Source organism: Nanorana parkeri, unplaced genomic scaffold, assembly GCF_000935625.1.
Source record: "Nanorana parkeri isolate BGI_ZX_2015 unplaced genomic scaffold, ASM93562v1 scaffold158, whole genome shotgun sequence".
Classification (NCBI taxonomy): Eukaryota; Metazoa; Chordata; class Amphibia; order Anura; family Dicroglossidae; genus Nanorana; species Nanorana parkeri.
In genome coordinates, this window is record NW_017306426.1 from 693424 (window position 1) to 705984 (window position 12561).

At 41.7% G+C, this 12561-nt stretch overlaps 1 protein-coding gene across 1 annotated transcript in view; it reads left to right on the forward strand.

The window, feature by feature from the left end:
* CANX (calnexin) overlaps positions 1 to 12561 on the forward strand; it is a 41655-nt gene that overhangs the window by 27394 nt on the left and 1700 nt on the right. The window contains exons 6-14 of the mRNA XM_018554433.1: positions 2449 to 2530; positions 4136 to 4328; positions 4863 to 5052; positions 6307 to 6420; positions 6502 to 6658; positions 7371 to 7586; positions 8250 to 8369; positions 9153 to 9294; positions 10283 to 10392. Of these exons, the coding sequence (XP_018409935.1) occupies positions 2449 to 2530; positions 4136 to 4328; positions 4863 to 5052; positions 6307 to 6420; positions 6502 to 6658; positions 7371 to 7586; positions 8250 to 8369; positions 9153 to 9294; positions 10283 to 10392 (1324 nt within the window). The remainder of the gene's footprint in view (positions 1 to 2448; positions 2531 to 4135; positions 4329 to 4862; positions 5053 to 6306; positions 6421 to 6501; positions 6659 to 7370; positions 7587 to 8249; positions 8370 to 9152; positions 9295 to 10282; positions 10393 to 12561) is intronic.

Below are 12561 nucleotides of genomic sequence, written 5' to 3' on the forward strand. Positions count from 1 at the left end.
AATTTGTGCCAATTTCAAAGCGGTTTTGACCATACCTTTTTCTATCCAAAGTAAAAAAATATGTTTTAGATATATTTTAACATCTACCAAGGCCCTTTTTAATCTCCTGCATAACAGATAATTGTAAAAAAATTTGATTTTATATCCTAATTTTAGTGTGTTTTTATGTATACCGTATTTTGCGGTCCATAAGACGCACCGGACCATAGGACGCAGGGAGGTCCGGCGCGCCTTATGGAGCACTCGACAGACTGTAGCTTCTGTCACAGCTTCTATGACAGAAGCTGTGACAGAAGCTGCAGTTAGTGACCGCTGAGACAGGTGGTGCTGTGATTACAGCGCCACGGTCTCAGTGATCACAAAGAGCAGACGAAGAACGTCCGTTCTTCGTCTGCTCTATGGTGATCTCGATCGTCGCCGCTGCTCGGTTTTAATACGAGTGATCTCATTAGATCACTCGTATTAAACGAGCAATGGCTCCTACTGCTGAACGCGATCGCTGCCGCCGCTGCTCGGCTTTAATACGAGTGATCTCATTAGATCACTCGTATTAAACTAACAGTGGCTCCTACTACTCGCCCGGCGCCCGAAACTGCATGTCTCGGGCGTAGGGATTCGCTCCATAAGACGCAGGCACATTTTCCCCCTCCTTTTGCGGGGAAAAAAGTGCGTCTTATGGAGCGAAAAATACGGTATATATATTTTTTTTTTGTTTTTTGCCCAAAGCTTTAATACACTTAAAGTGAGCACTGATAAAAGGTTTAGGAAGCATTATTTATTATATATTGTAATCATTGCTTTGATTGCGTACACTTCTTTTTTTTTTTTTTAGATTATTCTGTGGTGGCTATTACACTGATCTCCCATTGGGGTTTCAGTAAGCAGATATCTGGAATGTATTGTTAGGTTTTATAAGTTCATATAAAAAGGGGTTAGCTTAAGGTTAAAGTATTTGTTAAAAAATCATATGGAATCTGCATGCAAAAGAAGATTCCTCACTTTGCCCCATTGAAGGGCTGCAGCCTCCAGCAAATTTTCAGCACCTTCTGGGGCATCTGTCAAATGTCTGCTCCAGCCATCAGCTATGGTTTCTCTGCTGGGCCACTGTGTTACAGGACACGGTAACATAGGAGAAAAGGCAATCCAGAACACTTAGAAGTGTGTCAGATGCTGGAGATTTTGCTTGAGACTATACCTCAACTGATCAAAGTGAGGACTTGCAGTCTGCCAAAAATGTGGGCAGTCTTCTTTGCAGGGCTTGGAAAATCCACTCGTCTGCTCATCTGTGACATGAAGACGCCGGACCGGCCGGGAGCTTTACATTCAAGCGATCGGGCGTCTCAAGAGAGACTTGTATTAGGTGTGGTTTTACCCCCCTCCAGCCCCACTTACATCACTTCCGTATTCAGCTGTTATTCCCAGCTACAGAAGCTGGGGAGAAGCTGGTGAAACAGATCTCTGCTTCATCAGCTTCTCTGGGGGTCCGGTCCCTAGGTGACGGATCTTGGAGACACCTGATGTCTCCATAAAGAGGACCTGTCATGTAAATTGGCTATCACATAGGGAGCTTCTTAGCCCCCTTTGTGATAGCAATAAAGTTAAGTATAAAAGTATTAAAGAAGCATTAAAAAAAAACACAAGTCCCCTGCCCCCCGCATACACATGCAAACATGCGTCGGGTGCGCCTACGTGCGAAAACGCCGATTGTGCCGCACAGGTTACAAATCACCGCGAACGTCTGAGTGAAAGCAATCATTTTAGGGCCATTAATCACTGATGACACTAAACCGATGAGCAGTAAAAGCGTTCAAAGCATCGCCTATGGCCAATTTTTGATGTGGCCGCTTTTCTTGCGAGCACGCACAATTTTAAGGCTAGACATGTTTAGTGTCTATTTACCCGACGTGACCCCGTCTTTTATAGTTTACCAAAAATATGGGTAAGTATAAATGTGGGGGATTTCCACCCCCCCGGAATTTACTGTACTTTTTTCATTATATACTAAAAAATACCCCCCCATTGGTGATTAAATACCACCAAAAGAAAGCTCCTATGTGTTTTCAAGGCTATAGTCTGGTCATGCTGACTGGTGAAGTTTTTGACTGACTGGTGAGACCCCCCTAAAAAATTTTCAAGCCCTGCTTATTTGAATGTGTGAATCTGTTTTTCTCATGACTGTCTTGTGTCCATTGACCGCTAAATGGGTAAAGTGACAGTGTCTCTTTAAGGATTAGGTTTATGGGTTGAGTTAAAGGTTATATTTTATGCTTTGCATGAGTTGTGTGATCAATTAGTTTCTTGCGCATGATGGATTTATGACTAATATTCCAGTGCAAAAAACTTAATGTACTGGATTGGTTTGCTGTAATAGGCTTTTCTTTCAGATATATAATGGCATTATGTGATGTAGTTTGTTAAATAAGATTTTATTATTTTTTCTCTTTAAAGGTATGAAGTTAACTTTCAGAGCGGAATCGAGTGTGGTGGAGCATATGTAAAGCTGCTGTCCAAGACACCTGACCAGAACCTGGTTAGTTTATTGATTTCCATATTGTAATTGTGGTTCCAGTTCTTAAATTCAAAGGAACAATAAATCGGTTGATTACACCTTCAATCATATCTAGATGATTAAAAACGTTGGCGTCATTGAAACAAGTGTTTATTTTTTATTTGTTTTTTGGAAAAAGACAGTTTTAACCATTATTTTGTGTATATATTCCGACCATTTTACATGCGTTTTCTACAAATTAATCTGGCCAGATGTGTTTTTGTTTACATGTAGAAGCATGCAGTCTTTAACCATCTGCATGGCAGCAGTTGTTTCAAATTACACTTTATTACACTGAAAATAAATGCAATTACAGTGCAGACTGATTTGCTTGTGTTTTTAATGAGGCTTTGACAAGGATAGTGATCATTTCTCAGAAAATTAGTGGGTAGGCACAGAAGACGTATGGGGTATAGGCTCCATCTCTGGAAATATGGATACTATATGGAAAAAAGCAGAAGTATCTGCACCTCTCCTGTGGGCTATAGAAAGGAAGAGAGCTCTGTTGTAGCTTTATGTCCTAGGAGCTGGAACATCTTCACCTTGACAAGGATTTTTTTTTGTATTATAAGGCAGATGGTCCATATTGCTTTATATAGCACATAAAAACATGTACAGAAGTTTGCCTCAGTAGGGCAATAGCATAATACTGAAGACAATTAAAGCATATGTATACCTTTTTAAAGTGACACTGAGCTTGGGAGTCAAATCTTAAAGCATTCTAGTGCCTTAACTATTAACAAAAATGTAACTTATTTGTGTATCACTCGGCTGTAGATCCCCAAATCATCTGTGAATTCATGCTGACACTGTCCTTCCTTCTCGAAGGTGGCTGCTTTTGTTCCCCATGGTCCCTGTGTGTGTTGTAAAGTAGTCGCCACTCCAAGCCCACTCCCGTGATGGACTATAATCTACTAATTTGTATTGAAGTTATGGCCCATCTTTGGAGAGAGTGTTCGGAGTGGTGGCTACTTCACAACACACACAAGGCCCATCGGGGAACATAAGTAGCCACCCTCTGGAAGGAAGGACAGTGTCAGCACCAATTCAGCACAATACAGAGATGATTTGAGGATCTACAGTCGAGTAATACACAAACCAGCTACATTTTGATAATAGTTAATTTCAGTGCATTTTTAGAATTTAACTTCCTGAGTTTAGTGTCACTTTATCTGGTTTTGGCCTGTCTATGTCCTGGTGACCATTGTCACAGAAAAAGTGATGGGAAATCCAAAATGCTGTCACCCACAACAAGAAACAAGTGTTCTTCCGATGGGGACATGTTACGGTGACGATTGTCTGACTAATTTACACCTCTTTTAGAGATTTCTTTCTGTTGTCGCCAGGACAGGAAGTGAAGGGTAATATCCCCAAGAAGACTGGACTAGTTTGAACTGTGCCTACACTACCCAAAACCTTAAACATATATTTGCATATACATATGCTTTATCTACCAGTATGTAGGTCCTTGATGGTGTCTCTGGTGGGAGTTGAACGCAAGACATAATGCTTTCCACTAGGAGTAAGAAAACTACAGAAGCGTTTTACTTGATGTCAGTTTTGCTCTAAATTGATTTGTTCCCTCAGGATCTGTTCCATGATAAAACACCTTACACCATCATGTTTGGTCCTGACAAGTGTGGAGAAGATTACAAGCTACACTTCATCTTCCGTCACAAAAACCTTAAGACTGGAGAATATGAGGAGAAACATGCAAAGAGACCTGACACCGACCTGAAATCCTACTTCTCAGACAAGAGAACACATCTCTACACACTAGGTAGGTGTGCTTCCTTTGACGGTGAATATTAGCCAGTTATTTGTCGTATATCACAGGACACAGGGAGTTAAATTCTTTAACCACTGGGTTTGCAGCTGCCTTCAGGTAATTGGACGATGGCATATCAGTCAAAGCTGCTGAACAGCCGTGCATAACCTCTCCCACACCCAGCCTGCCTCAGTTTTTTCTTTGTCATTTTTGCTGGTGTCCTCAGGTGATAAACGTCTTCTCTCGGCTCAGAAAAGTACTCCTTTTTTTTTTTTTTTGCACTTTTTTTTTACTGATAACTCGCACAGCTTTAAACACTTCCAGCGGGATCACGTAAATACAAGTCATCCACTGGAAGTGGTTATACTTCAGCCACTGACCACCAATAGGGGGTGTAGTTAAATCGCACTGCAACTAAGCACCAGTGCAGGAGAGGGTTAACAATACTGACTACCAATGTGGCTGGCCCTCTAAAAGTTTCGGTTTGACCACCACTGCTTTATAAGATGTGATTTTTAAAAGAAAATGTATTTTTTTCTCTTTTAGTCTTGAATCCTGATAACAGCTTTGAAGTCCTGATTGATCAAACTGTGGTAAACACTGGGAACCTGCTAACAGATGTGAACCCCCCTGTCAATCCACCCAGTGAGATTGAGGACCCAGATGACAAGAAGCCTGAAGACTGGGACGAGAAGCCAAAAATACCCGACCCTGATGCTGTCAAACCTGATGACTGGTAAGTAGTAGTAGATCAAAATGGGGCATCTCTTAATGCAACTATTTTGGATTTTTTTATTATATTGGTTTTAGGTCTGTTCTGTTTAATTTCTTTTAAGTTTACAAGTTCTGAAATGGATGTTAATAAAAAATTAGAGAAGGAACCTGCCCTGTTTTTTGCAAAGGCAGAGCCCAGGAGTTTCAGCTTCCATTGTGAGGCGACACATGATGCATAGGCAGACTTGACTGTTGTACAATTATTCAATGTCCTTTTTGACCTTGTTTTTAAAATGCATGTAAATCTTTTACAAAAAAAATCCCATGACACGTCAATACACACGGCTATGCGTCATTGTGTGTTCTGTTTTTTTTATGCAAGCAGTAAGTGCCTTAATTTGACCTGCTATTAACCTCTTTTAGTCCCAGCACAACACAGCTGAGACTGGGAAAGGGAGGAGCAGAACATGGAACCAGTTGTGCTCATGTGCTGGTTTGCTAGCAAGGAACATGTTAATAGGAGGAGAGAGGAGTGATGGAAAAATGAGCTCATTAATGTGCTGCTTTCCCTTTCACTTTCCCAACCCAGGCAGGGGGAAGGACAAGACCTATAATTATTTACAGCAAAGAAAAATGAGGTCTCCTGCCCTGGGGCTTACTGAATGGAAGAGCACTATAAATCTTATAACCGGATAGACAAAAAAAGACCAAATCCTTTGGCGGGTAAAACACTTCCCATATGTGTATTTAATCTGTTTATTTGGCGGTTTGTGTGGAGTTCAGTTTAGGAAAATCCCAGGAATAGAAAATCTGAGGTGGTTATTAGCTCTGTAAATGGTGATTTTCTCACTAAAACAGTGAAAGCTGATCACCAGCCTTCCCTTAAGTCTTGAACAGCTGAACAGGCTCCTCTCCTGTACTGAAATTGCTTACTCTGATTCACTGCATAGTGTGAGCTTCTTAGAATCTGCGTTTGAAGCCGCAACAAGCCAGACAGAGCCCACCTCATTTGCTGGCTGCAGGATGTCCAGCATCATACAACCCTTTCCTCATCAGCTTTACTATTGCTGGCCTGCCACTTTCATTCATTAGATTTCAGTCATTGAGGCTCAGCATCACGTGTGTTACTTAGGGGAAGTCTGCTTGCAAATGCAGCTTGTCCTAGGAATGCCCACTCCTCCTCCATCATGGCATTGATGGTTATATAACTCCTCCCAAGAGCCAAACCCACTGCTTGTTTCCGGGTTTCTCTTCTAATTGTGAAATGTCGCTCTAGGGATGAGGATGCCCCAGCAAAGATCCCTGACGAGAATGCAGTAAAGCCTGAGGGTTGGATGGATGATGAACCTGAGTACATTGCCGACCCTGATGCAGAAAAGCCTGAAGATTGGTAGGTGGCGTTAATTTCAGTGTGCCCTGTTTTCACACTTGTGCTATGTCTGTTTGAGTGTCCACTATTGCTGTCTAACAGGGATGAGGATATGGATGGAGAATGGGAGGCACCTCAAGTGGCAAACCCCAAATGCGAGTCTGCGTCTGGCTGTGGAGTCTGGCAACGCCCCACAATTGACAACCCTAACTACAAAGGAAAATGGAAGGCACCAATGATTGACAACCCCAGTTACCAGGTCTGTATGTTGACAAAAGTTTTTACCTTTTTTATGTGCTCCAATTCTTGCACAGTTTTGGGATCTTGCCAGATTTTGTGTGTGGCTACCTGTACATTTTGGTACGAATGAGTGAATATGCTTCTTAAATAGTTGAAAAAATGTTTACTCTGGTCACAGTATTTGGCACTGCTTGCTGATCGGGGGCTAGGAATGGCACTCCAGTTCAGCTATTTTAGTTTTTACGCAAGGCCCAAAATGTTTTATGTTTTGAAATTTGTGGACATAAAGAGAACTTTGCTTAGAATGGACAAACTGCTGCAGGTGTGACGTTTAAGACACCTAGATGTACCTGTAGCAACCTTCCAAATCTTCTGTCAGCCAAATACCAGGCATTTCTGATGATAGCCTTGGAGCTTGCCGCTGAGACCCACTTCACAGGCTAGTAAGAATTTACAAAAGGCAGGAAGAGCCTGCCAGAAAAGCCTGAGATTCAGCTGTGATGGGAATGTTTTAGGTTCTTTTTCCAAGTGTTTGAGAAAGGCATTGTATGAATCCATTTATATTTCCCCATAGTAAGCTCTCTGATTCAGACCTGCGCTGCAGATTGGCAATAACAGACTGAATCTGTGAATCTGTATGCTGTGGGGTTATAACATAAGGTGCTGTGAAACTTCTTTTTAATTTAGTTATTTTCCTCCATACTGACCAGCATTACTTATGTTCACTGCAGGGTATCTGGAAACCACGCAAGATCCAAAATCCAGATTACTTTGAAGATCTCGAGCCCTTCAAGATGACTCCATTTTTCGCTATTGGTCTGGAACTGTGGTCCATGACTTCTGATATCTTCTTTGACAACTTCATTGTGTGTAGTGACAGAGCTGTGGCTGAGGATTGGGCAAATGCTGGCTGGGGCTTGAAGAAGGCAGCTGACGGAGCTGCAGAGGTACATACCCTTTCTGCTTTTAGAGATTTACTGGCAAATGTATGACTGCTCTGGGCACAGGATGGCTCATTGTGGTGAAAGTCATTGAACACTGGGTGATTTGGAGGGTAGTGAATAGACCGGGATCAGCATTATATTGGCTTATAATGTAGAATACATCTTAGTAAAACACTCATTTCTTCATGAAAGCTGCTGTTTAGAGAGAGCCCCCTGGTATGTGTCACCTAATCTAGTCATGACTTGGACACCAGTACCCTATTATTGTTTGGTGGCACAGTAAGGGGTCAGGAGAATGCATCAATCAAAACTAACATGGGATCCATTACTGCTCATGTCATTAAAGCAGAGTTGGGGCTTGTTTATACAAAATTTTAGTTAAAGAATTATGGCTCATATACTCGGCTGCCAATCAAGTGATGGTTTTCATTTTCCAACCCATGCAAAAAAAACAGGCCTGGAATCTGATTGGTTGCTGTGGGCAGTAGATTGCTGCTTTGTGCATTAATTAACCAATGCCCTGCCTGGTCCCTTGCATTCCTCGACCTGAATGTTTGAGGTTTTTGAAAATGTAAAATGGTTCCCTGCTATGGATGACTTGAATGATTAGCTTTAGAAATATGTAATTGTCCATCATATATTCATACCAACGGCTTTTTCTTCCAGCCCAGTGTAGTGGGTCAAATGATGTCTGCAGCTGAGGAGAGGCCTTGGCTCTGGATTGTCTACATTCTGACAGTGGCTTTGCCAGTGTTCCTGGTCATTCTGTTCTGCTGCTCAGGCAAGGTAAGCACAAGATCTTTTTCTCAACATTGAATGTGTCACTATGTGCTCGACAATATTATTCTTCATGGATTTTGATGTCGGATCTGTCTCCAATATTTGTCCTTTTTACCAAACCTTTGTTACTGCAAAGCTAGAAAACTATGGTCTGCAATGTTTATATTTGTTATCCACTATTCATGGAAACTTGCCTCTTAACTTTATTAGGTGTCAGGTCTATATAAGGGTCATCTTAATGTGGACAGCATATCATTAATTGTAATCTTTCACAAATGATGTCAGTGGCATGTGTGTGGGGTTTTTGTTTTTTGGGGTTTTTGTTTAACAGCAGCTCTTGATCACGCCCCAACCGTGTGCACTTTTAATGCACGTGTTGAGGTGCATTAACTCAATTGAAATAAATGGGTTGAAATGCACAGCAATGCACGTGAAAGTAGGGCAGGCTTCATTTTATTGCAGCATAGTGCACCATACACTGCCATACTGCGTTAGTGCACATGCTTTTTGGGCTATGTTCACGGTGGTTCATTAGTGGTAACACAATGCACCAGTTCACACATTGGCGTGCACGTAATCGCAATGCGGTGGCACAAATGGGCCCTAAATGTATATATCTGAGATTCAAGGAAATTGCCTTGAATTTTCTAAATGTCTTATAAGAGGATTTGCTGTGTGTAGTTATTGTAGAGGGTAATGAGAACCATTTGACTTATAATTAACCTCTTGGCCCATGTTGATGTTTTTTTTTGTTTTTGTTTTTTTTTGTCCTTGAATTGGCTATTCCAGAAACAGCCAGCAGATGCAAGGCACAAGAAAACCGATGCTCCCCAGCCTGACGTGAAGGAGGAGGAGGAGGAAGAAGAGGAGGAGAAGGAGACCAACAAAGAAGCAGAGGAAGAAAAAAACGAGGAGCCAGTTGAGGAGCAGAGTGAGTTTTAGCTGACAAACCTAAACTGATGTTGCATATTTGTGTTCTAGATGTGTCGCAGCAGCAGCCACAGACCTCCTATATAGTTGTGGTCTGTCCCTGCATACCAGAAACTGGAATCGTTTTGTTTGGACCAACTTTTAGTAATTGAGATTTTAAACTGGGGTACCCTGCAATAAGAAACTATCTGGGGTGGACTGTTCCCCAGATTCCCAGGCAGTGGGTCTACTATTTAGTGTTCTTGTCACATACACTTATCGGAGAAGGGGTTCTGTGGGTTACTTTCAGACGGCTAATTAAACATGCAGGAAAGCAAAGCAGGTGTTCTCATTGGGCAGTATACATGATCAAGGCAAACTAAATATGGCTGAAAAGGCAAGCCACTATATAATTCACACAAACCTAAATCAAAGCGCATGTACACATGACCACATCGCATGATTATGTGTACAAAATACTTCTTGCATGCCATGTGTATGTAAAAATTGTTTATGTAAGATTAAAGAGAGACTGTTTTTTGACACACTCTTATTACTTTTCAGTGAAATAAACATACAGTCATACAACCTATAATTGATATTGACTGTGCACAGTAATAGGTTGATTTACAATAGGCAATCTACTCTTCTCCTGGCACAAAGCCGAATACATATTTGAAATGCATATTTGCTCATCTAGTTCTCACACACACATTATTTCACCTTGGACCACAGCATCCACTCACCTAGGTGCTGGTTGCAGTGCTGGAGCTCATTCTTATTAGATCTGGGATCCTTAGAAAGTTTGGCTGGCTATTAGCTGACCATCTGACTCCAGCCACTAGCTTTGAACATGTATGCAGATTAGTTAAGTCAGAATTCCTTATCTTGTATTTGTCAAAGACTCAAAAAGTAAGAGTCGGCATCACAGCGAAACAAGCATTTTTTTTTAAAGGAAAGGTCTGTTTCTCACAGGTGAGGTTTTCGCTAATGTTTTATTTGTTTTACAGCGGGTGAAGATGTGGGAGATGCTGGACATGGAAGCCAGGAAGAAGAAGAAGAAGAAGAGGAGGAGGAGGAGGAAGAGGTGGCGGAGGAGCAGCAAGATCCCACAACTAAGGTAGGCCTCCAGTAACATGTATTTTAATAAGATAAACCCAACGGGATGAGTTTTAATACAAATGACTAGTCATGTATAGCTATTAAATTGAGCTGTGTTATTCTATTTGAATGAGTGCAGCAAAATGTAAACTTTGAGTCACTGGGCTTCTCAGTTGGGCTGTATAGACAAATCTGGGCTATATATTCCAGGTTTTTTTCGAATTGGATCCTGGCATGAGCCTGTGATAATTGATGGGTAATGTCAGAGAGAATTTGTTAAAAGATAAACATCGCTTGTTTATTCGGCACATAGGATTCAGATGTTCTGTTTCTGGCAATAGTCCAAGAACGCAGATGTAAGATCACCAAACTAATCTCTCTATGTTATACATAATTTACTATATAACTGTGTAAACCTGCATGATGCCAGACATTTGAATACAGCTTTTTTCCTGCAATTTACTGCTTACAGTTGGAAATGAAGTTCTCGGTGAACAGCCTTAACTCGGCCTTTCAGATAAAAATAATAAAATCGCTAGTATGGAAGCTCTTGTATGACCTGAGCCTAACGTGAAAGGTGTTTTTATGAGAATGCCCCACTAGGTGGCACTGTTGGTGGCTTAGAATACTTGCCATAGTACCTTTTATGAAGCAATGCAGACTAATATCTTTAACTGCACATGTAGTCTAGGCCTTGGAATTTCCAAAATAAACTGTGCTCTTGTGTGGCTTCTCAGCATAGTCATAATGGCACGCATTAAAAGAAACCTGAGAAATATGGGTGCTGCGTTGCAGACCTCATTCTGAAAATGCTAGTTGTCTGGCTTTCTTTTAGCCGCAGTACTTCAGGTCACTGATGAGAAGTAAAGCATTCTGATTAAAAGTGTCACTGTTCTGAGCCACATTTGTCGTGCATGCTGCTTTTGCATTACCGTGCATTGTTTTGGTCATTTGAAATGCACTGTTCCACACTTGTCAGACTTCTCAATGTAAACAAGGCACAGATCACATCTCCGCTACACATGTGGAAGCTATTAACATGGCTCATATTATAGCTTTTTTTTTTTAACCCAGTTTAAAATATATGTAAACCCAATCACTAAACGATCTTAAGCTTTAACATGGTAATGTCACTTTGAAAGTTGTTTCAATTTCGTTCTTGTCCATGAATGGTAGAGGTCTTTCACCTTTTAGGTTATACTACCACCTTCAGGTTGTAGACTTGCAAACAAACAAAAAAAACTTGAAGGCCACCCCAGGATAAGCCCTTACACTGCTAGCATGCTTCAGTTTTTTCAGCGTCCCAAGGGATGAACATCCTTTATTCACCTCTGCTGTTAAGACTACCCTTTTTTGTTGCCAACACTTTCTTCATTTCTTTAATCAAGACTCTTCTATATAAATGTTAAAGATGGTTTCTTTGATCATGGCTATCCAGAGCACCCTTTCCTTAGCCTAGCTTATGAAGTGCGGCGTCCCTGCTTGACTAGACTTTACGGCGCTAGCTTTGAAGTGACCTTTGGGCACAGAGTCCAATGTAAGGCGCTTTCCAGACCCTGTTCTGGTAATAAGTTAGCCATGGAAGCCTGGACATAGCCTCACGATTTGTTCTATCTCACTGGTGTGTAGGCAGATTGTGCTGGGCACCAGGAGCCATTTAATTTGTTCTTTTTGCTGGGCACATTTTAGAATTCATACTTTCTGCTGGTTTCTCCCACAGAAGGGTTAATGCTGAGGGGCAAAGCACTGACATCCACTGGGTGCAGGGTCTTGCCCACCCTTTCAGCATTGAGGAAGTATATCCCCATTGTTGCTCCTGCATTGCTAAGTGCCCCATAAAATGCTGGTCCTGCTGCCCGCCTTAAGGGACATTGTTTACCTTCATTTAGGTGACCCTTACCTGCTACCAACTGTCTGGGTTTCTTGAGTGCCTGAGACCTTGCCTTATACCCTGAGCTTAAGTTGCCTTACTGCTATGTGGCTGCAACATGTTTTTATCTAGCAACAGGACATTTCTTCTGTGCCTTCTGCTGGTGCCGACCTCTGCAGTCCTGTCTACCATGTGATTTATAGGGTCTACCTCGTCCTTGGAGTCCTCCCTAGATTCGCTGGGTGAGGCAGTGGCATGTCTTGTTGGCTAGGGTCTATACTACAGTCATGCTAGATTTTGTCACTCAGTTCCTGACTG